A 25,536-nucleotide genomic window follows, 5' to 3' on the forward strand; every position below is an offset into this window, starting at 1 on the left:
CACAACTCTTTGTGACAAAAACACATATTTTTTAAAATTGAAAATGCACGCGCTAGCCTGTTCCATTTACGTGTTTCTCCGAATGACGAGGAGCCTTGCCTAGCCTCTGGAGGACCCGACTTGGAAGGACCCTCGACTTTGAGAAACAGCTTGAGTGTTACATACAGAGGAGCTGCAGCATGAAAAACATCAAAGCATATACACCTATTCTAGTAGACACCAAGAGGACAAATATGACGCTGAAAAGAAGTAAAAATTATCAGTTTTACCTGCACTTTAATGTTTTAATTTGTTTTTTAATCGTTTTCTAACTGCTCTTTAATGTTTTATGTAAAGCACTTTGAATTGCCCTGTTGCTGAAATGTGCTATACAAATAAAGCTGCCTTGCCTAAAGCGTGATTTATGCTTCCGCGTTACATCAAATTAATCAACGCCGTAGATAGGCCTAGGCACAGACCATACGCTGTAGTCTGACATGCACCTCTCAAGAAATGTAAAGGCCTTTTTATGGTCCTGCGGAGGCTCCATGCAGAGCTTTCACCGTAGCTGACTAAGTGGCCTGATGTTTATACTTGTGCACTGGTGTGTGTCGAGCCGGCATGTGTGCTTTAAGAAAGGTGTGTGTGGTAGAGCGAGTGAGAGAATGATGGTGATTATCTTCAGAGTGAGTAGTGACTCTAGACTAGAGTCCTAGTGAGAGAAACAAAGTGTCTCCCCTGTTCTTTCTGACCACGGTGGGAGATCTGGAGCAGGAAAAGTTAACTCTCTCCTTGATTTCATGTTGTTGATGGAGAACCAGGAAATGAGTCGGGGGGGAAATGCAACGCTACCAAGCCACGACCGAGCAACGTGCATCGCTGCGACGTGTAGTTACATTTTTTCGAGAGGTGCACCTACGGTGTAGGGTCCGGAATAGACGCAGAGGGGTCTGCGGGGGTCAGTGTTGCCAATTATTTTCCAATGAAAGTAGCTAGATGACATCATATACTCATTTGCATATTTGTTATGTCATTACGCAACAGATTTGTCACTAGTCGCTTTTTTGAAGAAAAAAAACGCTAAGGGGGGTCTGAAAAGTTGCTAAATCTAGCAAGTTCTCCTTCTCCTTCTCCATCAACAACATGAGATCAAGGAGAGAGTTAACTTCTCCTGCTCCAGATCTCCCACCGTGGTCAGAAAGAACAGGGGAGACACTTTGTTTCTCTCACTAGGACTCTAGAGTCATTACTCACTCTGAATATAATCACCATCACTCTCTCACTCACTCTACCACACACACCGTTCCTAAAGAGATCGACACACACACCAACACACAAACTTCAGGTCCCTTAAACATTCGGTATTCGCCGCTGACAAAAATAGAGTGGTGCACGACCTCTGGTTAAGCACTTTGAATCCTGGTGCGCCAGATCTACGTCATTTTGACATCACATTGTCATGCGACAGGTCGGGAACGGCGACTGTAAAGAGGCCATTACGTAGACTACAGCGAAAGCTCTGCGTGGAGCCTCCGCAGAACCATAAATCACGCGCCAAGTGATGGCTGATGTTTGGAAATCAATTCATCTGTTAGGGTGGAAGAGAAGAAAGAGCAGAGCTGGGAGTCTGTGTTAAATGATGACCAAATTACCTTATGCAGGGCTCGATCCCCAAAAAGCTCGGTCCCTTTTAGATAAAACTGCACAACTGCTTTACAAATCAGAATCAAAAACAGGGATGTTGGATCCTTTTCAATCTTTCTATTATCTTGTTAAATAGGGTTCCACCTTCCATTTAAACAGCTGTAGAAAATAGACCTCCTTTTCTTGGGACTGCACTCAACTTTGGGACGCAGAATGTGATGCGACCACTAGATGTTGCTGTTCACCAAGGCTGGATCCCTCTCATGTTGAAGCTACCTGACTGCAGGGCTTCTCTGGTTAAGTCTCATCATATGCAGTTCTCAGACCCCTTGTGATTTGACCCAAATGTTCTGGTCATGCCCCAAATTGTTCAACTTTTGACGCAATCTCGAAGGTTTTGGCGTTGGGGATCTGTCCCTCCGCCCATATAGCGATCTTTGGCAGACCTCCAGACACACTCAAATTGACCACAACTCAAGTTAATGTTATTGCTTTTACCTCTCTAATTGCTCGTCAGAAAATTCTGACTCTATGGAAGTCACCTTTACCACCGTCGTTTAAAGCCTGGCTATATGTGAAATGTAAATGGATTGTTTTTATATAGCGCTTTTCTAGTCTTAACAACTACTCAAAGCGCTTTTACATAGTACAGGAACCATTCACCATTCACACACATTCATACACTGTGGCCGAGGCTGCCGTACAAGGTGCCACCTGCTCATCACATAATCATTCACACACATTTACACTCCGATGCGCAACATTGGGGGCAACTCGGGGTTCAGTGTCTTGCCCAAGGACTCTTCGACATGGGACTGCAGGGCCAGGGATCGAACCACCAACCTTCCGATTGGCAGGCAACCGCTATATATATAAATATGTGACACATTGTCTTTCTTAAAACTTGAGATAAAGTCACTCTCAGAGGCTCTACTGATTTAATTGGAAACCACTGATTAATTATGTGAACCAGCTTTCCGTTAGGGAGATGTCACTGTAGTGGCATATTTAGTATTTGTCTGCATAGGTTCCTACCTCGCTATACCTCACTGGCTGCCTGCCACATCTACAGCCGCATTAGAGGTGTAATTGAGCCATAGCCCTCATGCTTCCTGCTGGTCCATGAATCCTAGAAGGCTGGCGCAGCGCCCTGGGTGTAGGCAACCACTAACCTTTTTCTACAGTTCACTCAGTCCTCCTAACTTACTGATTTATTTTATTTGTTGTTTTGTTTCCTGATTTTGCTCTCTAGTAGCTATATGTATGTATGTACATGTGTACATATGCGTATGTGTGTATACGCATATATATGTCTAGAAATTGATTTACATTACTTACTTATTTTTGTTTCTTCTTATTATTTATTCCTTTTTGTTTGTTCTTTTTTGTGTCTAAGTGGCTAGAATTGTTCATTCTGAAAAAACACAAAACGAGACTTATATTGTACTATGTTATATTGTAATAATATTGTTTGAAAGCTGTATGTATCTAATAAAATATATGAAGAAAAAAAAAGTCTTATCATATGCAAACTCCAAACAGATTCACTGTAACCACAAGATCCAGAGAATCCTGGGAAACAAAATAAGACACGTTCACATGTGTTGTTTATTTTATAGGTACTCTTATCACAGTTTTTTTTGTAAATTAACTGTAATATTGTACAGAGAGGAAAAAACTACGGGACATCTGCGAGTTCCATGAAATCAACTTTAGATGATTGACCTTTTTAAATCTATAAAACAATGTAACAACCTAAACACACAAACACAGTTGTCTATACCAGCTCATCCCTGCATGAACATGTCTAATGGTTACTATTAATCTATAAATGGACGGAGTAATTGTGATGTATTATAAACACTGCCTGTGACAGACAGCTTAGCATATAGCAGAACTTTTTAACAACATGCTCAACATAAAACACGTATCCCAGCATTCCTTGCACTCAGGTATTATGGCACAACTAAGTTGCCAAAATATAAAACTAAAATGTTCAATACATCACATCACCTCCCCTTTTAAAATAAAGGTAGTATACTGATGCCATAATACATAACTGAAAAAAACACACTCTCAGAGACAAATTGATCAATTCTTTAAATGCAAAGAGTGTGTGTGTGTGTGTGTGTCTGTGTGTGTGTGTGTGTGTGTGTGTGTGTGTGTGTGTGTGTGTGTGTGTGTGTGTGTGTATGTGTACAAAGTTATTTGTCTGATTTACTTAGAGTTCAGACATGGTTCATATTTTCACCCTGTCTGTGACTCGTCTTGACTGACATCAATTTCATTTTCAATTTCATTTTTTAAACTCAACTTCTTTGTCCACAGAATCCTTCTGCTCTGTTTTGGGTAGCATTAGCCAATCAAGTGCATGATATCTCAGTCCAGCACCCCCCAAAGCAGGAGCAGATGAAGCCATGATGGGAGGGGGGACGTAGTCCCGGCTGAGGACGCTCGGATGGGCACGGAAATCCATTCGGGACCGCACAGGTGGGAGGAGGTAGTGGACTGGTGCTGCAGAGAAGCTGGAGTAGGGATAAAACAGGAAGCCTCCAAAGTGTGAGAGGCTCACCAGCTCCTGTTACCATGGAAACAGTACATACAACAGAATATCAGTTGGTCTGCAATGGATAAAAGGGACAAGTTGCCCTTTACTTTATGCTACTTTCTTCAAATACTCTAATACTTTTCAGAGAAAAATTGTGTACTCTTCCACATTCATTTAACAGCTCTTGTAACTTTGCAAATTAAAATAATACATGAAGTAGTAGTAAAAGGTAGCTCGGACTGTAACATGAAAATGCACCTTAAACACCAAAGGATAGTTTGATAGTTTGTGGTCAGGTGCTGTATGAAGATTGAAACATGTTTCCCATGCTAATCATTCCTCCAGCTCATACTGGACTACAGTCCTGCAGATGCTCCTCCATAGCTATATAGATTACATATCTGTAACTAATAGGGGTCAAAACGTTAATATGGGGCTTCAGCGGACTCAGTTACATAAATCAAGTGAGGATCTTAAAGTACACTTAAAGTCAAATATCTTCCCGGAGTAACTATCCTTCTACGGCAGCTCAGCGAGGAAACAGGGAGAGTGTTACTGTGGAAGCTTGTCTCAGTCACACTGCTAATTAAGATAATGCATATGAAGGGTTAATGGTTGACTACACATTATTATGCACTAATAATAACCCTGTATTATAACATGTAACAACCCTACTAAAGTCTTAAGTACATTTTACCGCTACCTCTTCTGTACGTAAAATTTTGAATGAAGCATAATTTTATTAATTCATTAATAATGAATTAATATATATTATATTGGGGTATAAAGTGATATGGCTACTTTAACTTATGATCTAAATTCTTCTTCCATCACTAGTTCCAGTATTTTTTCTGTGTATAAATGACATTAAAAATGATGTGTTCTGTAAGTATTTTATGTGTTTTAAAAAGGATTTGACTGATGTGTGGGCCGTCTGTGTACCTGCACCGGGATCCCTGGAGGTCCTGGAGTCCTGCCCGCTGCTGCCAGGCTCTGTCCACTTCCTGTTACCGCAGTGGCCCCGCTGGTCCAGGTGTTAACCTGAGCCGAGTGGAGAAGACTGCTGGGGATACTGGGATCCCACAGATTTGGGTTACAGTCCGGTGGATAGACTGATCCTCTGCACAGCCTGCCCATTGGCTGTGTCTCTGAGTGCTGAGGCTCGCAGCAGCCCGCTCCACCAGGGGAACTTGTGAGGACAGGGCTTTGTCTGGGGCCCCAATCTCTCCCTGTCCTCTCTGCTAGGGAAACCTTCGGCTTAGTGCTGCTTCCGCACAACTCGTGCCAAGGATCGTCCTCGACATTGTCAGCATTGTCACTGTCGCTTCCATGAACACCTTGGATAGATAAGATAGATGGGAGAGTTAGTTTTGGATTCATATTTGTAGACTCACTGAAGGTTATGTATTGAAAGAATTTGTATTATGCAGGTTTTCCTTACCTGAAGATTTGGAATTGTCTGAATATTGTGCAGATGATTCTTTTACAGGTTCAGATTTCATGTCAGTCAGCCGCATCTCTTTAGACTTTTGTGATGACTGTTCTAGTTTCCTTATGAGAGAGAAAAGAAAAGGAGTTTACAGTGAGGACTCATCTGGTTGAACTCTTTAACTTTGACATAGCTTTCTGTGCTTGGACATAATACAAAATTGTCTAAAAGTTAACATTTTTATATTTCTGTTAAGAAAATGATTTCTGTAATTTGGAAATATTTGATTCTATTCCATTTTATTTATAGCTACATATGTAATATATATATATATATATATATATATATATATATATATATATATACAGTAAATATATATATATATATATATATATATATATATATATATATATAATATGCTATATACAACAGTTACCTCAGAACTCTTTACACAACTATCAGTTACAGAGACACAACAATTCCTCCAACATCCAACATTTATGGAATAATCAAAATAAAACAAAGTATATGTTTTATATCATATTTAATAATCAATATGTCATCAAAGTATGAGGATTGTTTTATATCTAAACGTTTGGACTGGAATACATCACAACAAGACAATAATCTGCAGATTCATTGATAATGATGAATTAAATATGTGTTGTATACATTTACATTGTAATACTTACAATAAATAAATAATTTAATATATTTTACCCTCTAAAAACATAGAAGAACTTCATGTTGCATCAAGATTTACTGAAAAGATAAAATATGACAAATCTAAACAATTCTCTATGGATTTTAGAGACTATAATAATATTTAATACTAAGAGTATTTCCTACATTTCAGAAGGAAATGTTCTTTTTTTCCTCAGCTTCATTTATCTGACAGCTAGAGAAACTTTACAGATCAAGTTTTTAAACACAAACATATGCTGAATGTTTAATAAATAAAAAATGCACTGCTTTAGAAGAAACAAGTCCTCTATTAGCAGCTTTAAACACATATCAGCAAAAATAATCTGCTAATATACTGACTATTATAACACACAATAACAATAATAATACTAACACACTTTTCTGCATAATGTGTACTTTCACTCAGTGTATTTTGCATGATAATACTTGTGTACTTGTACTTCAATCAAATTGAAGGGGCAGAACGTGGCCATGTTACAACTCTTTGACATTGTTCTGCTGCTAATCTGTAGCTCAGAGCACGCGCAGGACAATAATTAGGAGAAATCATGAAGCTAATATGGCTGCGTATATTTAGTGAAATGAAAAGAATGACTTGCCTCTTTTCTCTTCTTCCGTTGCCCGTGTCTCTGAATCCCTTCGCAAAAGGATTGTTGTCTATTTTCAGCTGTGTTATCTGAAAGAAAGGAGGTAGATACTTATCTTTATATCGCAGTGAGTTATAATTATTATGAGTTATTAGTATTTATCAGTGGATTATGATTACATACCTAAACTTGAAGTAAATTATGTGAGTTTTTTTTTAGGAAAGGTCAGGGGTTAATGACTACCTCGTGGTTCTGGTAGGCTGTGACTGCGATGAACTGCGTCTCCCAGAATGCATAGGTCCTGAAGGTGCTGTACGGGAGGCTCAGCACATCGCTGGCCTGCACGATGTGGAACCGGGGCTGGTATCGGTGCATCGAGTTCAGAATGGTCTGGACACACACACACACACACACACACACACACACACACACACTCATCAGGTAAACAATATAACAAAACCTCATTTATCTGTTTTATTGTTTAAAAAAAGAATTATACAGATATGAGCAAGAAGTATAATATATCAACATAACGTCATGCATCACAGCAAATATCTATTTACATGTTAGAAATCAGCACAGAGGCCTTTAACACATTCTCTGATAGCATAATAATAATAATAATAATAATAATAATAATAATAATAATAATGATTAATAATAATAACAACAATAATAATAATAATTATTATTATTATTATTATTATTATAGCCTATTATTATTATTATTATTAGATCAAAAATAGCCTGTTATTATTATTATTATTGTAGGCGGAAGTCCGTTACAGTTTCAGAACCCAAATCCAAACATACGAATCCATGCTTGTCGGAGATGTTGTTTGTCAGCTTGAGTTTGTGGAAGTTGACCACTCTGGACATCCAGTGCCCGCCCGGGGCCGGGCTGTCCGGGTGGATGTACATGCGTCTGGGCATCTCCGGGTCCGCCTTCCCCACCACCATCCAGCGGGAGTTGTGGAACTTATATCTGCAGTCATCAGCCGTCACGATGTCCATCAGAAAAATATACTTGGCTTCTGTGTCCATCCCGGTGCAGCGGGCCCTGAGCGGCGGGAACATGCGCCTGCAGGAGAAGACAGACACAAGATTGTTTAAAGCCCCGTCCAACTCTCCAACTGTCCATCCGCGCGCAATGATTGCACTTCAGCTGTACCTCCCAGATTTTGTAATGACCATTTCAGTGCCGCATTTGTGGAACTGTGTCCAAAGGTCGCTGGCCTCCAGATAAAGTTTGGGCTCATCCTCTGTCGTTTCTTCTTTCTGCAGAGTGTCAGGAAGCCTGTACAGAACCGGAGACTGCTCCGGGGACGCCGAGTGGCTCACCGGGTCCGCGATGGCATCAGAACCGGGATCGGATGAGGCCAAGATAGTTCCGAGACAGGCTGCATCTCCGCCTCGCGCGGGAAAGGCGCGTGGCTCCGAGAAGCTGCGCATGGTCTCCGAAGGAAAGGGGAAACTTTTACGCACGACTTGTCGGGCTACACTTTTACGCACCGCTGACACCTGCAGGATATCTGCAGGTTTTTAAAGTCTCTGAGACGCATTAAAGGTAGCAGCGTTAATAATGTTCCTGCTGTTTGACCAGTGCGGTCTAATGCCTCCCAGCCCGAGTCCGAACTGATTTAATCCTTGACACGTTGGGACTGGAGTATGACCGGCAACAGTGGGTGGAGTTTCTCACTTTATGTGCAGAAAAATGCTGCTTCATGTTTCTTCATTGGCTGATAAAGCTGTCTGTGACCATTTCTTTATTTATTATTACTTTATCAGACGCAAAAATTAGCATCTCTAACTTTATTCTTCAGAGTTCAAAACACAATGGACTCTGATGTGTGTGTTGAACACCATCAACCCAACGGTGTGGTGCTGACTCTGACTTTCAGTCCCCTACACCATCCCTGTGACCTGTGGTAGGGTGATCTCCACTGATGCAGTGCTGCAGTCTGCAGGAGTTCGGCCTCTGCCAGCGACTGTCCTGGCTGGATTAGGCTCTGGCTTTGGTTACAGACTTTACACTGCTCAATGGTCCGTGACAGAGATGGAACGTTCCGGACAAATCTTTCTGTGAGTGAGGGTGCCAGCTTCATATGTGCCACCCGTTATCTACAGTATGTCATCATGACACAAGGTGCTGCTTAATATGAAGTGACCTAAAACCATAGTGTTAAAAATGTTTCAATATTACAAACCCATCAGTATCAATGAAAGTTTGTCACACTAAATGTTTTGCCTTGGTCATTGGCCCACTTCACTCATCTCCATCAAATGATAGAGGCTCCAGGACAGAAATCTAGTAGGTGCTAAGATTTTTATTTAGATCAAAGAAAATATTCACTCATTACATTTATAACATAGTTTGCATGTTATGCTGCATTACAGATGTAAATTAGCATTCTTACTAATTCTGCATGTTTAGATCTTGTATTCTGTCACGATCAGATCAAGCTTCATCTTTTTACTAAAAATGTTTACAATGCCCTACACACACACACACACACACACACACACACACACACACACACACACACACACACACACACACACAACCTCATAAACACAATTTCTGCATCCTTGGCCTCCAAACTGTGGTTGGTACTTGTTATGATAGAGACAGCAATACATCAATATTAATACAATAAATCTTGAATTACTTTCAGGTGTTTCTTAGATTTTTTTACATCTAATGTTTCTTACTTCCTCACTTTCTACAATATCCTGATACGTCACCCTTACAGTTTTTTCCAATTGCTAACACACTAAAATGACATGCGTAGCACAATTATTTAAACTGACCCACAGAGAGCAAAACCTCTTCTGAAGTCTCCAAAAGTCTAAACATATTTTCTGCTTTACACACATTTTGCAATTCAAAATGGCACTTTTTAAATGCACTGAACACGGTGCTCTGCATAAGACAACAATCTGACATAAAGTCACATGTTCTGCCATTCAAAATGACAGTACATGAGCTAATTGGCCAATACATGTGCCACCTGGCCAAACACCTCAATGGTTCATTTTTACCACTTCAATCATGAAGTAGGCACTATGAAAAGACCAGAGGTGAACGCCTCTTTTTTTCTTCTTTTTTTTACATTTATGCAAATTTTTTCAGCAATTTTCTTGTTTAGTTTACTGTTTATTGTGAGCATATTTTTGTCCAGTCCAATGTAAATATATCTGATGTGCATATGTTGCACTGACGTGTTTGGTGAAAAATAAAAACATAAATGTTTCAGTGTGTGTGTGTGTGTGTGTGTGTGTGTATCTGCAAATATTTCTGTGCATGTGAACAATCTGAAGAATTTTCTACAATTTGAACTATTTTAGTATTATGGCAAAGCACACTAAAGATGAGAGTGCTTTTCATTATGCCCAACAGTGTGTAGTTGGTTAGACAACAATTTGGTAATATGAATGAAGTGTGTGCCATTTGGTGCAAAAGTTTGATTTTGATAATGCTATATGTAGTTCTGGTTGCAGTGCTTCATTTTGCAGGATATATATGAGGTAGTTTGCAGTTTGGGTGTGTGGTTTGGTGAATTGTGTTAAGTATTTTGATAAAACCAGCCTAGTTTGCAGAATTGTGTTTTAGCAATTGGAAAAAAAACTGTAATAGGGTTGGGTCAGGGAAAGATTGTGGTTATGGGAAATAAATATGATTATAGTATGGTAAGGGTTGGGCAGCTAAAACATTAGGTGAAGCGCTTTGAGTGTCTATGATAAAGAATTATATAAACGTAATGAATTATTATTATTATTATTTTTATTATTTAGGTTCTTTAGAGGAAGATGGCGGTTACAGAAGCAGGTTGTGTAGTAGTCGGGCTGGGGAGTAATGGAATACATGGAACAGCGTTATATACATCATAATTAGGATACTGTATTCTGTTAAAGTTACAGAAATAACATAATCAGAATACAGAATCATTTAGTAATAATACACTACCACGCAGCGCATGTGCACACATTAAAACACTTTACGACACCACGCCGGTGGTGCTTTTTATAATGCCCTGTGCTGATAAGAGGTAAGGCATTTTTCTCTTCGACACACTCTAATTTTCACTTGCACTGTTGAGCCTTCTGGTAATGGTACCAGAACCCGACCCTTAACCCAGATACTAACTGTAGACTCATAATCTACCTTAACTAGATTGCATTAAACTGAAAAGCAAGGAGTAATTGGGATTATTTGGTTGTACATGTTTGTGATGCGTTTTTAAATAAGAAAATGTACTAAATCATAGGATGACTTGCGATTAAAGTCCGGTGTTGATGTCTGTTAACTTATTTATAGCTTGTTACAACTTCTAGGTCATGGTCTTTGATGAAACAATGGTAGGAGTAACAGCAGTTTTTCTAAAAGTCTCACACTGAGGCTTGCATTTCAGCAAGGACTTTACTGTGAAATCAGGAAATATTTCACACTGAAGCTTTTGTTATAGCTTCCTAAGTAAGCACACTTCTTCTTCAGGAGGTCATTCAAGATATGCCGTGGGTGGCAGAGCTGTGGATGACCCAATCTCTTTCTGGCAGTGAAGAAGGGGAAAACCCTGCTTGTCCATCAGCCAACTTCAAAGAGCCAGTCTGTAATCTGAAACAGGCCCGAGAATGATGGCAAACAAGACGCCTGGCTGTTATGTGTGGGTTTGGCCCTCAAGCTGCATGTGAAACCTGTTACTGAGGATAAAGCCGCAGATCTCCACTGGGTCAGTGCCCAGCAACACACTCTCCCCAGCAGAGCCTGCACATTACTGGATGCTCTGTTTGGGTTAGGGGGGTATGGTCCATGAGGCTGCTTAGTTAAAAGCTTGCTCTCTTCACCTAAAAGAGTACTCCATCTATTTAGCATTACACTCCAGTAGCATTGTCAGACTCACGATTGGCAGAAAAAAGTGTTTAGAATGAATGCAGCAGTGTCAGAGATACCATCTTTCTTATTCCACAGATTATTATTTATTGTCAAAACCTGGTGCCTACATTACCCACAATGCATCTCAATCGCCAACAGTTCGGTCAAAAACGTGGGTGTGTAATGCTAGTAGCAACTAATGTATACGGAGCCCCAGAAGGGTACCGGCGAGATTTTTTCAGGGGACTACTTTTGTGTTACCTTGCAATACTTTCCTTCTTCCATTCCCAAGACATGGGTCTATTTCCACTCAGCTGCTAGCTGCTAGCTAGGAATGCTGATATGGCCTACTGCTCAATTGACACATTCATATCTGTTCTATAATTAGTACCTATTTCTTAAATTAATGAAAAGATAAAGTGCGTGTGTCGCATGTGGCGATGAACCAACACTGATCGAAGAGGCTCCACTCATGTTTTGCTAAGTTTTAGCTTGTGTCCATTTTATTTCTATGGTTGTATCAAATTAGACAAATAACTAATATTTTCTTTATCTTTATCAGTAAACAAACACGTAGCCTATCATCTATTTAGACACCACCTAAATTAGAAACCGCATAATATGCCGCAATAGACCCAAAATGTTTTAATGCTTATAGACACTATACATCTAAAACCAAATATCCTAATACTTGAAAATTATTTTAAGACACCATTTTATCTAATTTGACATCAAATACAATGCTATTAGATCCAAAATGTGTGACAGTAGATGCCATGCTACCAAACTGTAGACACCACTTTTACTAACCTGGACATACAGCTTAATTAGACAGCAGGCTGTTATTATAAGAATGTAATCTCATGTCGTGCATAGCCTTTAGTCAGACAAAACACTGAGAGCTCAGAAGACAATACATTTATTTGGCCTTTAATTAAGTTTCACTTTCTGTAATTTGTGGCTGATTAGAAGAAAACTCCTGTAAACTAAGTCAAACCACATCAGGTCACATCTGGTCACTACTTCACACGTCCCTTACAGCCCATGTAGACACCAGACTATGATGTAATTGTTGATGTAAATCTGATGTGATTAAATGGATTTGTCCCACACAGTACAGGAATATAGACCATTACAGGTAGAAAATGAACATATAGGCGACTGAAAGGGGTTGTAGCCATGGTTGATTGTAACCACAGTGCAGGCTATATTTAACATTCTCTCTTAGGGAGCTGCAGTTTGTTCATCGCCACATCATGAGAACCTCTGACATTGCACATTCTCTTTTTTATACATAAAGAAATAGGCTATTGATCATAGCCTATATATGAGATATGAATGTGCCCATTGAGCAGTATATCAGCATAATGCATAATTTCAAAGTAAAATTCAACGAGATGATTCATTGTGCTGGGCAGCTGAGTGGAAATAGACACATGGCTCAGAAGGGATGGAAGAAGAAAAGTTTTGTGAGAGAATGCAAAACATATTGCGAGGTAACGCAAAAGTAGTCCCCTGAAACAATCTCGCCGTGACCCTTCCGGGGCTCTGTAAATGTATCCTCGAGCCGCTCCAGAGATCTGCTAAGCTCACTTCTTTCAACCTTTCAAAATTAGAACAGAAAAAATACATTGCACATCTATATTGTGTGTGGAGGGGGACAAGTTGGTAAAACTTTTATATTTGCAAGTGAGACAGTGTGCAGGAGTTTCTTTGCAACTTTTCAAACTTGCAGTTTTCATCCCCAATAGACGACATGAGAGTAAAGAGAAAAAGAAAAAAAAATGGAAAGTTGAGAACGCTCAAAAAGCCTAACTTTAGCAAATGTTTCAGTGCATCAGTCCGAGTTGCTGTGTCATGGTGTGCTACTTTTCCGTTTTTGATACCGTTAATGCTTTTTAGTCAGTGCAGCCAAAAAAAGTGTAGCAACCCTCAAGCATCATTTGTTCACAATCTCTTAGGCAATATTATTCATTTGCAATGTACCACATCTGTGATCCCCAGTCTCCATGTCATTGTCCTGCAGACTTAAAGCGCCCATATTATGCTAATTTTCAGGTTCATAATTGTATTTTGAGGTTGTACCAGAATAGGTTTACATGGTTTAATTCTCAAAAAACACCATATTTTTGTTGTACTGCACAGCTCTCTCTCACTGCTGCAGATCCTCTTTTCACCTGGTCTCTGTTTTAGCTACAGAGTAAGACCTCTTTTCTTCTTCTTCTTCTTCTGTACTATCTTTGATTGCACTCGCACATGTGCAGTAGCTCAGATGTAGATCATGTCAGCTAGCTAGCTCCATAGACAGTAAAAGAAAGGCTGTTTCTTCAACTTTGGTCAAGGCAAGATTAGCTGGGAGACTTCTTCTAAACCAGGGCGCACATGGAAGTAGTTCATTTGTAGATTATGGTGAACTTGTGTGTGTTGTAGCAGTGCTTTGCTAATGAGAACGAGGTAGCATGCTAACGCTAACGCTACGAGCTAACGGTTGCGGTTAGCCAGCTTGTTTCAGCTTGTGACGTCACAAGCCGTGCAGATTTTGACCAGCTCACCAGGAGACTGAAGGCAGGACACATTCAGAAACCATATCTCACTCAGAACAGCATGGATGGTTTTTTTCAAAGTTTGTATACCGCATAATAATTATAACACCGCATATCCCAGAAAAAGTGTTTGTTTCATATGGGCACTTTAATGTCCTCTGACTGGAAATCTTCTCCACTAGAAGGCTACCAAGCAGCTCTGGCTGTGCTGCCTACCTAACACCTCTCCTGTTTGGACAGAGTTGATGAATGGCCTGGTGGTAACAGGTTAGTGCGAGTGAACATAGTTGGGCTTCGGAGGTGGGAGGAATGTAGTTTAACAGCAGAGCAGAGGTGTTAAAGGAGGCACACGCACGCACGCACGCACACACTGTTCTGTTATGTATTACTGCCTTCATGTCCTATTCAGTCTAACAACATGATGGAGACATCCTCCTAGACTGTAGAAATAATGTATTTACATTTTATTCAGAACTACAGAAATAGTTCTTCCCGTAATAGAGTATTCATTGGAATTGTATTCAAATATTTCAGGGGGACTTCAAGGTGATGCTAAGCATTCCTCACACTTCCCATGGAACAAGACATATTTGATCGTAGGCCCGGAGATGAACAACAGTACCCATCAGCGCTGTAGCAGTGTGTCGTATGTGTGAAGAATCACAGGTTGAAATAACCCCCATTTCTATGTCCAGAGTAATTACATTTAACAGCAGGGGCTCCATGTAAAGAACTGTGTGTTCCAAACAAGTGTGCATTATGTTTGTTGTGGAAATTCTTTTTTTATTTTTGTTGCTTTTGCCTTGTTATGCAGAGAGAGTGTGCTGTTTTTGTAGAGTTTCATTGTTGACTATCGGGTTCCATTTTGCTTGATAATCATAGTTTTTCTTTGATTGTATTTAGTGATGCAGAAGCATGTAAAAGTCTGAGCTCAGGGCAAACAAATTAATTCTATTTTTAGAAAGCATATACAGTATGTATGATTGCTAATCCAGTCAATTCATTGAAAACAAAGGTTTATGCAAAGAAAAAAGGAAACAATCCAGTTTTTCCAGCAGCAACCCAGTGATAAATCATCTGCATAGGAAGGTGAGGGATGAAGGGATGAGAGAGTGCTGAGGGAGGAGGAGAACATTAGACCTATTAGCTTATTGAGAGAGGGAAGATGGATGGACGGCTGAACGTTAAAGACAGCTGTAAGCCTTAAACAGCTTCTCCACTGATCAGCTCTCCATCATTACTTCATTTCCCCTTCCAATGGAAAACTATATTTAACATTCCTATTTCAAACACTTTCACTGCTAAATAAAATGTCCATCATTTAATAAACATGACTGACATGATAATTGATCATACATTTAATACTACTTCTGCTCCTGTTTAAAGGATAGTAGATGGTTTAGAAATAGATGAAAGGTAGTAAGAGTTTGGCAGCCTGCTATATTAAATGGATCTTAGGAGCTAAACTAAACAAATCATTTAATAATATATTTAAGTTTAAGTACAAAACTCCATATTTGACATATTTATATTTATTCAAAGCTGCAATATTTTATTCAATATATTATATGAACCATTGACTATGTGTAATGTGTAATGGGAATTCTCTCGGTGTCTGTCAGCTCGTTGTTCTGGTTTGGACTGCTTTGGTTCAGTCTCATAGCTCAGATCTGTCCTTCTTCCTCAGGTTTCTCTCTCTTTATGTTTACGTTTTTTGGTTTGTTTCATTGTGGACTTGCTTTTTCAAATCAAAGATGTCATGTTATAATCAGCCAGGGTGATGCAAGTTGTACACATGAAGCCCTGTTGCAGTGCATTTCAACTTGTGATTTAGTGTTCTATGGATAAAATGACAGGAGTGAGAGTTTGTCGGACCCTTCCATGGTCATTGCAAAGCTAAACATCACTGTTTCCCTTGAGATCAACACTTTAATAGCTACTAGTTTGAGGAATATTGGCCACAAAAGTAAAAGAAGAGGAGAAGAGTGGTGATAAATATTCTGGACAGTACATCTAGGCTCTATGCAGAATGATAGCAGGCTGCACCCAAGACAATAATGTCATACAAATAATGTAGTATGACTACATTACATTACGTGTCATTTAGCTGACGCTTTTATCCAAAGCGACTTACAATTGCTATATATGTCAGAGGTTGCACACCTCTGGAGCAACTAGGGTTAAGTGTCTTGCTCAGGGACACACTGGTTGATGTATCACAGTGGGAATCGAACCCGGATCTCCCATACCAAAGGAACGTGTCATATCCACTGCGCCATCACCACCCCATAATGACTATGTTATAATGATAAATATTTTCTGTGATTGTCACCTCTCAGCACTTTATCTCCCTTGACAAGTCAATCTCCTGTCTTTTCTTTTAGTGTGTATAGTTCAATGTCCTGAACTGAGCCCCAGTGCACTTTCAGGATAATTTACAGAAGTTGGCAGACTGTCACTAATTTTCTGGAGTAGCTTTTCACTGCATTAGCAAGTCAATCTTTTTAAGAAGAAGTGTTAAAGTGTACGGATTTGCTCAAACCCAAACAGCTTCCTGCTCTCCATCTGCCACCTGGGGGCCAGCTGAGTCAAAATGTGGCTCCATTCATTTTTCACGATATCTATGCAAACAGTATAGAATGACTGGAATGTTTAATTAACATTATTTGTGTTAATCATAATGTCATGATGAATGCAAATATCATACAGAAAATAACCCTCTGCCTTGATTTGAAATATAGACGTGTGTCTAGGTAACACATCCTGAAGTGATAATAGTGTTTCAATTAAGAAGATGTGTTTTCCTTGTTGTCAGCACAAAGAACCCATTAAAGAGCCTCTGAAAGAAGCCGTGGCTCTATTTCACTCCGCTGGCTGCTCTGACAATACTCCTTCTCGCCTGTTGATCTGAATAGTGTGAATATTTATGTCCAGAGGTGTTTGCCTCTCCTTAATGTCTGCACTCTTTAAACAGACAAAGAGGACAGGTCCTCGTATATTAACAGAGGCCTGTCCTGCCAGAGGAAGCATTACTGCCTCCTCATTATGGAATCACTGACTGCTTCATATACTGCTCAGCAGGCTGGCTGCTGCATCAGTGTAAACTCATCCACTCACTGAGCATTTACCAAAGAAGCTGCTGTATGAATAATGCTCACATCCAGGTGATGTCTTCCCAACGAACCATCCACACAGCCTCCGGTAGCTCTTTCTTCTGTAAAAAGCTCTTTTCATTATAATACAAAGTAACTTTTACTGAACAGCAACAACAACTGTGGCCACAAGAGACAATTACAGCATAATGGCTAATGTATAGTGTAATCATAGCACAAGAGGAGAAGTCAAAACAAGGTATGATATACTGTATATATATATACAGAAAAATTATAGAAAATCAGCCTGAAACCATAAAAGAAGGGTGACATGCGCCTTTCTTCACATCCTTTACATCGGTAGTAATGCCAGAATAAATAAATATTTGTAAAATGCATCTAACTGTGTCAGCTAAATATAGTAGAGACAATAATAAAATATGTCTCTGAACTATAGTGGACTAAAAGTCTCTCAAAATATGTCAGCGTTACACGCATGTCTGGGATCTTTAGAGACAAGGGACCAAATGGCCATCTCAGTCCATTTGTTTAATAATAATAAATTGCTTTTGCATCACCTCACAATATGTTTTGTGCTGGCTCGCTACAGCTAGCTGCTCTGCCTGGCGGTGGCTGAAGCTTCTACACTACCAACAGATTCTCACTCCCATGAAAGGTGACAAGCAGGACACGAACCCCGGTCTCCTGGGGAAAAGTCCTGAGTTTGACCCATCCGCCACCCAAACCAACTTCCCTGTGCAGAATTTTTCGTCGCTTCAGACGCTGACAGCCACTGACAGCCACTGTCCAAACGTCTGTATTTTACGAGTTCGGAGTGAGAATGGGTAGACATGACATGTGTGTAACCAATATACACAATATATGATTAGCTTCACCTCAATGCTCAGCAAGCACCAACATATGTTGGAAAATTCTTTATTAGGAATAACCCCTTGAGATGTAACATCTCGTTTTCAAGGCGGTCCTTAAAAGCAAACATATACAATACATTCACAATTAGACAAAACAGTTAACAAAACAACTTGAGGAGACCTCAAGAAAAACATACATCATCAGACATACATACATACATACTAACAAACAAAAGCAAAGCTCTCCTTCACACCAAAACCACCCATATCCTCCCCATTTAAACCATTAAATATTAGACAATAAACAGTGAAGGTCATTTAAAAAAATAAAAAATAAAAATACAAAATAATCACAAAAATAATATATATAAAAATAATAAAAAATGAAAATACAAAAGATAAATAAATAAATAATCATAATAAAAATAAATAAATAAGTAGATGAATAAATAAAAATATCAAGCATGAGAAAAACAGTTGCAGCTTGTATGCAAATAATTAAGAAGAGCCATCTTAAACTGATGAAAAGAGGAGATAGATCTAAAAGACCTAGGTAAACCATTCCAGTCAGAAGGGTCTTTAAATTTAAAGGCTCTCCTCTCAATTTCTTTTGATATATGTGGTACAAAGAAAAAAAGTGGTCAGTATCTCTTAAACTATAGGGGGATTGATATAAAATCAAGTGTTGTTTCAGATAGGATGGGTAGTTTGAAAAAATACATTTATGAACAAACTGCAACCAGTGAAACTGACGTCTAGCAGTTAATGAAAGAAGATTCGATGACTGATACATTTGACAGTGATGGGGTCTAAATGGACACCTCAGAACAAATCTGAAGAGACTATTATAAATCACATTCAAAGGTTTAAGATTAATTGTGGCTGTGTTCTGATAAACAACATCCAAATAATCAACTATAGGCAATAATAGTTGAGTAATAATTTTTAGTCTAATCTGTTTTGTAAAACAGATAATTGAATGTTAAAATATATGGAAGTTTGTGATACAACAACTAAAAACTAATGGGTCCCAACCAGTGTTAACAGGATAACAGCTTTGGTGAGTCCCATTCCTCTTCTTTTAGAAGAAGGTAACTGCCTTCCCCAACCCTGAGTCCCTGTGCCAAGCTAGCACACCAACTCAACACAGACTGAACCTCTGATATCAGCCATCCAGCTAACTCGCACACAGCAAACAAGCTAACCCCCAACATGTTTTCATGTAATTATTGTTGAATCTCAAATTGTAATCCCTTACACTAGCCTTGGGCATCATAACTGTAATGGCTGTAGCTGACACATAATTTATAATATTATATCCTAACACAGCTCAGCCAAACTCGATGTATGTGCTGAAAATGTACTGCGAGGGAAGGCAAAGGTATCTCAGGAAAACCAACATACTGTAGCAACATGACCTTTAAGACAAATCAAGACCAGGTAATAAAGGAGGACTCTGGGGCAGTTCCTGATTGGCCTGTTTGGTTATCCATCCTTTCTTTTATCACAAATAGATGAGCATAAATAATAGATGCTATTTTATCTGCTCAGTGAACTACAGTATATTGTAGCAATGCACTATATTGGGGTGGCATGGTTAAGGAGGCACGTGGTCGTAGGAATCGTGGGGTTCTTGGTACCACTGAACTCCGAACCACTAATGAGCAGTTTGGCATCTTGAATGGCGGCCTCTGCTATCAGTGTAAGGATGTGTGTGTTTGTGAATGGATGAATGCTGGCATGTGTTGTAAAGTGATTTGAGCATTATATAAATACAATCCATTTACCATTTATATTTACCCTCTATTTCCAAACTTGTACAACACACATGGGCTGCATTGCTGAAAACATATAGAGCATGTGGGTGTGTAAAAGTGATGCCTTCCCTTCCCTTGGGAAACATTTACACCCAATTGTTTGCACTAGAACAGGTGTGGACGGCTTTAATAAAGATGAGCACAGAATCTGGCTGGGACCAGTGGATATTAAAATATCTCATGACCTTGCAAACAGGGATTACAGTGCAAGTCTGCCACAGCAGGAGGCGACTGCACGCAACATGCCCTGAAATCCTCTCCACTCAATAAGCTGAGCCAGAATTTATGGCCCTGCAGACAGCCCGTGCTGTATGTGTTGGTCTCCGCTATGGATTACGGGATACACAAATGGTGATGCGTGGGTGTCAGGAGAGGTGCTAGACGCTGATGTTTCAGGTTTCAAGGTTCAGCTGGAATTATGCAGCCTTCTCAATGTAAATGAATCATATCTACCCAAGGGACATATATACAGGAAATACTCAGGGCCCCAAGTCACCGCTGGATCATAAACACCTTTATGTTTGCTCTCTTATTCCCACTCTGTCTCTTTGTCTGCCTCTGAGGAGCAATAGCATCACTGTCAAGTTGACTGCATTACTGTAATTTCTCCCAGGATCCTGACTCAAGCCTGTCGTCCACCATTACATGTCAATACTTGGCTCTGTCCATTAATCGAACCAAGGAGCATTTATTTACGAGGCACAACAAGGCTAGGTGAGCGAGGAAGCAGACTCTGCAAAGAGCTTAGTCAAATATAATTCACTGTTGATCCAGACGCCATAAGTAAATGTTGAAATGCAGGTTTGCCTTTCTGATTATCTTCCTGTCAAAATGCTGCTGCTATCTCCTGTTTATTCATAACTTTCTCACCCTGCATAGTAGCTAACGTTCTGTAATCCATTGACTGTAAACTGCTGAGATCAGCATTTATTTGAAAAGAAATTACTACATGCAATGTGAAAGAGGTCACTTACAGTAACAGACCCACAGAGAATTCTGCAGTGTCCCTCATCTCTATCTTTTTAGGGTCTTTCAGCTCATTGCTTTGGTTTTTATAGACCGAATCCCCCTGACACAAAATCACTTCCTGTAGACACATGGCGGTTAATCTGAAATGGAGAGATATGTGAAATCAGCAAACTTGTTTATTCCTGTTGTCATTTTCAGCCGTAACTGTAACGTTTAAAGATACATAGTTAAACACGGAGGTCTCTGCTGTCTTATTTCCTGTCCTGTGTAGCTTGGCTAGCTTGGTCTCTTGAACCAAATCTAGCGTTAGGAACAGCAACATGTCCCCGCCGGTCGGACTGACTGCTGGTTTGGGTGGTGTCATTTTCTTTAGTCTGTGGCCCAACAGGTAGACTAGCTCTCCAAGCTAACGTTAGTCAAACTGTTGACATATGAAAGCATCAAACATACATTTCAATGTTGTTAAATTGTATGTACGGGACACAAGAGTTATCTATCCTGAAGTTATTGTCAACAGACATTGTGACTGATTCTAAAGCCCACAAATTCCCTGTATCATCAACCTCCTCTCCAGCAAAGCGTTGAGAAACCAATACTGCCTGTAGCAACTAACAATGTTGGGAATGAGCTACTAGCTCAACGACATTTTCCAGAAGATGCTCGGTAGCGTCCCAATTTACAAAATCATGTACAGTATCCATTAGCAAGCAATGCTTTCCACTAAGTAGTGGGGCAGTGTGACTGAACACTAAAGGGCTAAAGATAAAATAAACCCTGAATTGATTCATCCAGCAGCACATTTCTTTATTCTTCTTCATTATAATATTATGAAATGTTGTAGACAATGTATTCAACCTTGTGAACCTTATATTGCACCAAAGACTGGATCACATTCTCCAAATCTTTTTTTTCTGTAATATGATGCCTGAAGGTAACCATTTGTGTCCTCCATAAACAGTTGCAGTGGGTACTGAGAGTAGGATACTTGGTACTTTAGAAAGTTACCAGAGGATTAACCAACTTTAAAACTTCAAAAGTGTCTTTACAGTATGTATGGAGCTGGAGTTACTGACATCAGTTGCAGATAAGAGGACCCTGAACAGACTGCTCTCTATAATGGACAATGACTGCCACCCCCTGCACACCACTTTATCCAAGCAGAACAGCATGTTCAGTGGTAGGCTCCTGTCTCTGTCTTGCAAAACAGACAGGCTGCGTAGGTCCTTTGTCCCTAGGGCCACTGGGCTCTTCAATGCTACACAGAAGGGGAGGAGTGTGATTGACTGAAGTGTTTAAGTCTGCTCTGCACACTGCCCTTTGTACCATGCCTTCATCCGGGTCCCTTTATGCATACATATAAACTACCCTGGACTGGACTGATTGCCGCTGTTGGCCACCCTTACTGGCTCTATTAGCCACCTGCCCATTTGATTTTACTAGCTTGCCTGTATGGTCAATACACCACCATGTTCTTTTTGCCTATATGGTCACTTTTCAACTTTAACGTAAAAATGTCCTCAAGTCTTTCATTAGTGTCTATGTATAGTTAAGTAATGATTATTCTATTTTTTATATATTGTGTAGCCTGTTGTACTTGAGTAGATAGAGAACTTGCATTGAAACTTTCTTGTTACCATTGCACGTTTCTGCATTTTTTTGCTACAATCTAACTTTACTGTAAGGGCACACTATTGATATCTTCCTTTGTATTTTTGTAGTATATGCGTACGTGGATGTCATATGTCTGTGTGCCTATGTGTGTGTATGTGTATAAGCTATTGGACACCTTAATTTCCTTCAGGATTAATAAAGTATCTATCTATCCATCTATCTATCTTAGAGATATATTTATTTAATTATTATGGTGATGGTGGTTTCTAATGATTACTTAACAAAGACAAATCTGAAGGCCAGCCCATAGGAAAAATAATAGCAGTTGTGTGATTCATTTTAAGTTAGCTAGAGATATTCAGACTGCAAAAAGAAGTTAATCTATTGTACCTTGAAATTAAAAACGGTAAGTATTTTCAGTAGTACTGCGTGATGGGTAACATTTGAGTGGCCGAACCTTGGATGGATGACTTCTCAGATAGATAGAAAGCTAATTAAGTAAACATGTAAGTCATACAAGAGGACATGGAAATCAACATACAGGTTAACATCACTACAAAGCCAAGACAAGCTGTCAGCTTCAGAATGGCTTCCTCTGGGCTGGCTGCACGCTGTGCTGCCACTCAAGTTCAGGACATACTATCAGCATTTTGTGATCTTTATACAGCAACTAATGACAAAACTTACAGTAGACATAACCAGCCTTTCAACACAGGTGGAAACCACATGGCTCCAAGTGATGATGAATCCAGTTTAATAACTGGGGACTGATTTAGACATGAGGCCCGCTGCAAGAAGATGGAGCTGTTTTCCACCAAATAAGTTAGAAGGTCCTGACCATACAGTCTGCTGCTAACAGATGGACCACGTCACTCAGGCTCCGACATGCTCTCAGATGACTCATCATCACCATAACTGCTTCATTCGGGGAATTTAATGAGGTGATGCTAAATATGTCTTTATATATTTCAAAAAGTAATTGGGCTACTAGGATTATTTATGGCATTTACATTCTAGTCTAAGATACTTCAATCAGGAATGATGTCAACAGGACTTATATCATTATTATAATTATATATCATTATAATAGTCAGTGGGTTTGCACGGTTGACCTGGATAGTTGTGAAGTTTAAAGGATTGCAAAACCAACTAGAACAATAAACTAATAACAACATAATTCTACCCCACTACATTTATTTGGCATGGTTTTACTGATAAAACATATGATGAGCTTATAAAGCACGATGCACTGCTTTGGGCTGGAAAAGTGGTTAAAGTCAGCTCCACCAACAACATTTCATATCTGATTTTATGTTTGGATATCAGTTATTATATTATAATATGATTAATAATAGCATTACATCTGTGCTTTTGCCTGATGATCTGTGCTAATGACTTCAGTACCTGGGACATGTGGCATCGCTATTTTTACTTCAGTAAAACTAAAACATTAAAGTTGTTTTATATCTATGGTTATTTCTGAATACACCGTAGTGGATGGCGTCGGAAGAGAGCAGAGCAGGCAAGACGATGAGTGCTTCTGGAGGAAAGGAGCAAAGACGTGTGTCTGTTGGCAGTGACCTTCAGGCAACAACTGGGCTGTGAATGGTCAGGAGTTAGGTAATGACGGATCAGGAAGTGAAGTTGGGGAGATGGATGTTGGACGCGGGAGTGTGGAAGGGTGGAAAGTAGTTAAAAAAAACGGAAAAATAATGACAGGGATAAGACGACTGATAGTGATAGCGATAAGGGAACAAATACGGTGAAAAGGAGTGAAGATGAGTTTAAGGTATTTATCAAACTGTTGCAAGAGGGGACTACTTTTGATAAATGGTCCAATCCTACTAACCAAAGTGCTACACAAAGATATTGGGGAGGTAAGGAGTGCTAAAAAATTGAGAAATGGTTCTTTACTGGTGATATGTCGAAATGTGGAACAACAACAGAAAGCAATAAAGATAAATACACTAAATGGACAGAGAGTGAAGTGTTCAATGGCATTTGATAAGAAGTTTGTGAGGGGTGTAATCTCTGGGATTCCTCTAAGTGAGTCAGTGGATTCAGTGAAAGAAGGAATAAACAACGTTAAAGTCAGGGAAGCAAAACGACTAAAAACAAGATGGCAAGGAAATATATGTGACAGTCTTTCAGTCTTGCTAACTTTTGAGGAAGAGAAACTTCTAGAAAGAGTCTTCATTGGCTACATGAGTTATGATGTCAGGGTGTACATACCCCCACCGCTGAGGTGTTTTAAATGCTATGGGCAAAAGATATGGGCATGTAGCTGCGATATGCAAGGGTAAACAAAGATGTAGCAAATGCAGTGGTGAACACGAATATGGAAAATGTGAAGAGGGGGCCAAACCAAAATGTTGTAATTGTGGAGGAGAACATAGTGCAGCATATGGTGGTTGTGAGACTAACAAAAGAATGCAGAAGGTACAGCGAGTTAAAGTAGTTCAAGGTATTTCCTTTGCGGAGGCAACTAAGAAAGTCCCAAAAAGTGTGCCGGTAGAGACAATAAAGACTAGGACTAAAGTTGTAGGGGAATGTGCAAAGTGTGATAAATTGAAAGAAGAGTAATTGATTGTGAGTAAAGGTGATTTTGTGCTCTTCATGGCTGAGATAATCAATTGTTCGGCACAGACCAGTAGTGGAACTGAAAGAATTAAAATAATTGTTAAGGCTGCCGAAAAATACTTGGATGCAAAGGGAATGCCTTGGGAAAGAGTAAGAGATATTCTTAATGATGAAGTACAACAGTCTCAGCCATGGGGTGGGGATACATAATGGTTTTAATTATACTCCAGTGGAATGCTAGGAGTTTAATTGCTAACGGTCAAGAATTTAAGAAATATGTTGACAGT

General features: G+C 39.5%; 1 protein-coding gene across 1 annotated transcript; it reads right to left on the reverse strand.

The window, feature by feature from the left end:
• Positions 1-3,828: 3,828 nt before the first annotated feature.
• tbx3b (T-box transcription factor 3b) lies at positions 3,829-8,543 on the reverse strand. Its single transcript, XM_028578907.1, has 7 exons — positions 8,064-8,543; positions 7,706-7,973; positions 7,136-7,282; positions 6,905-6,981; positions 5,613-5,722; positions 5,114-5,508; positions 3,829-4,201 (listed from the first exon to the last, which is right to left on the reverse strand). The coding sequence occupies exons 1-7, from the start codon at positions 8,342-8,344 to the stop codon at positions 3,920-3,922; spliced, it is 1,560 nt and encodes a 519-aa protein (XP_028434708.1). The 5' UTR covers positions 8,345-8,543; the 3' UTR covers positions 3,829-3,919.
• Positions 8,544-25,536: the final 16,993 nt, after the last annotated feature.

Source organism: Perca flavescens, chromosome 5 (genome assembly GCF_004354835.1).
Source record: "Perca flavescens isolate YP-PL-M2 chromosome 5, PFLA_1.0, whole genome shotgun sequence".
NCBI lineage: Eukaryota > Metazoa > Chordata > Actinopteri > Perciformes > Percidae > Perca > Perca flavescens.

Bases quoted from the DNA above. Each gene is read 5' to 3' on its own strand.
- tbx3b (XM_028578907.1), bottom strand. From the start codon at position 8,344: ATGCGCAGCTTCTCGGAGCCACGCGCCTTTCCCGCGCGAGGCGGAGAT. The intron at 7,974-8,063 runs GTACAGCTGAAG...CTTCTCCTGCAG, and splicing joins GTCATTACAAAATCTGGGAG to GCGCATGTTCCCGCCGCTCA. The intron at 5,509-5,612 runs GTAAGGAAAACC...TATCTATCCAAG, and splicing joins AGACAATTCCAAATCTTCAG to GTGTTCATGGAAGCGACAGT.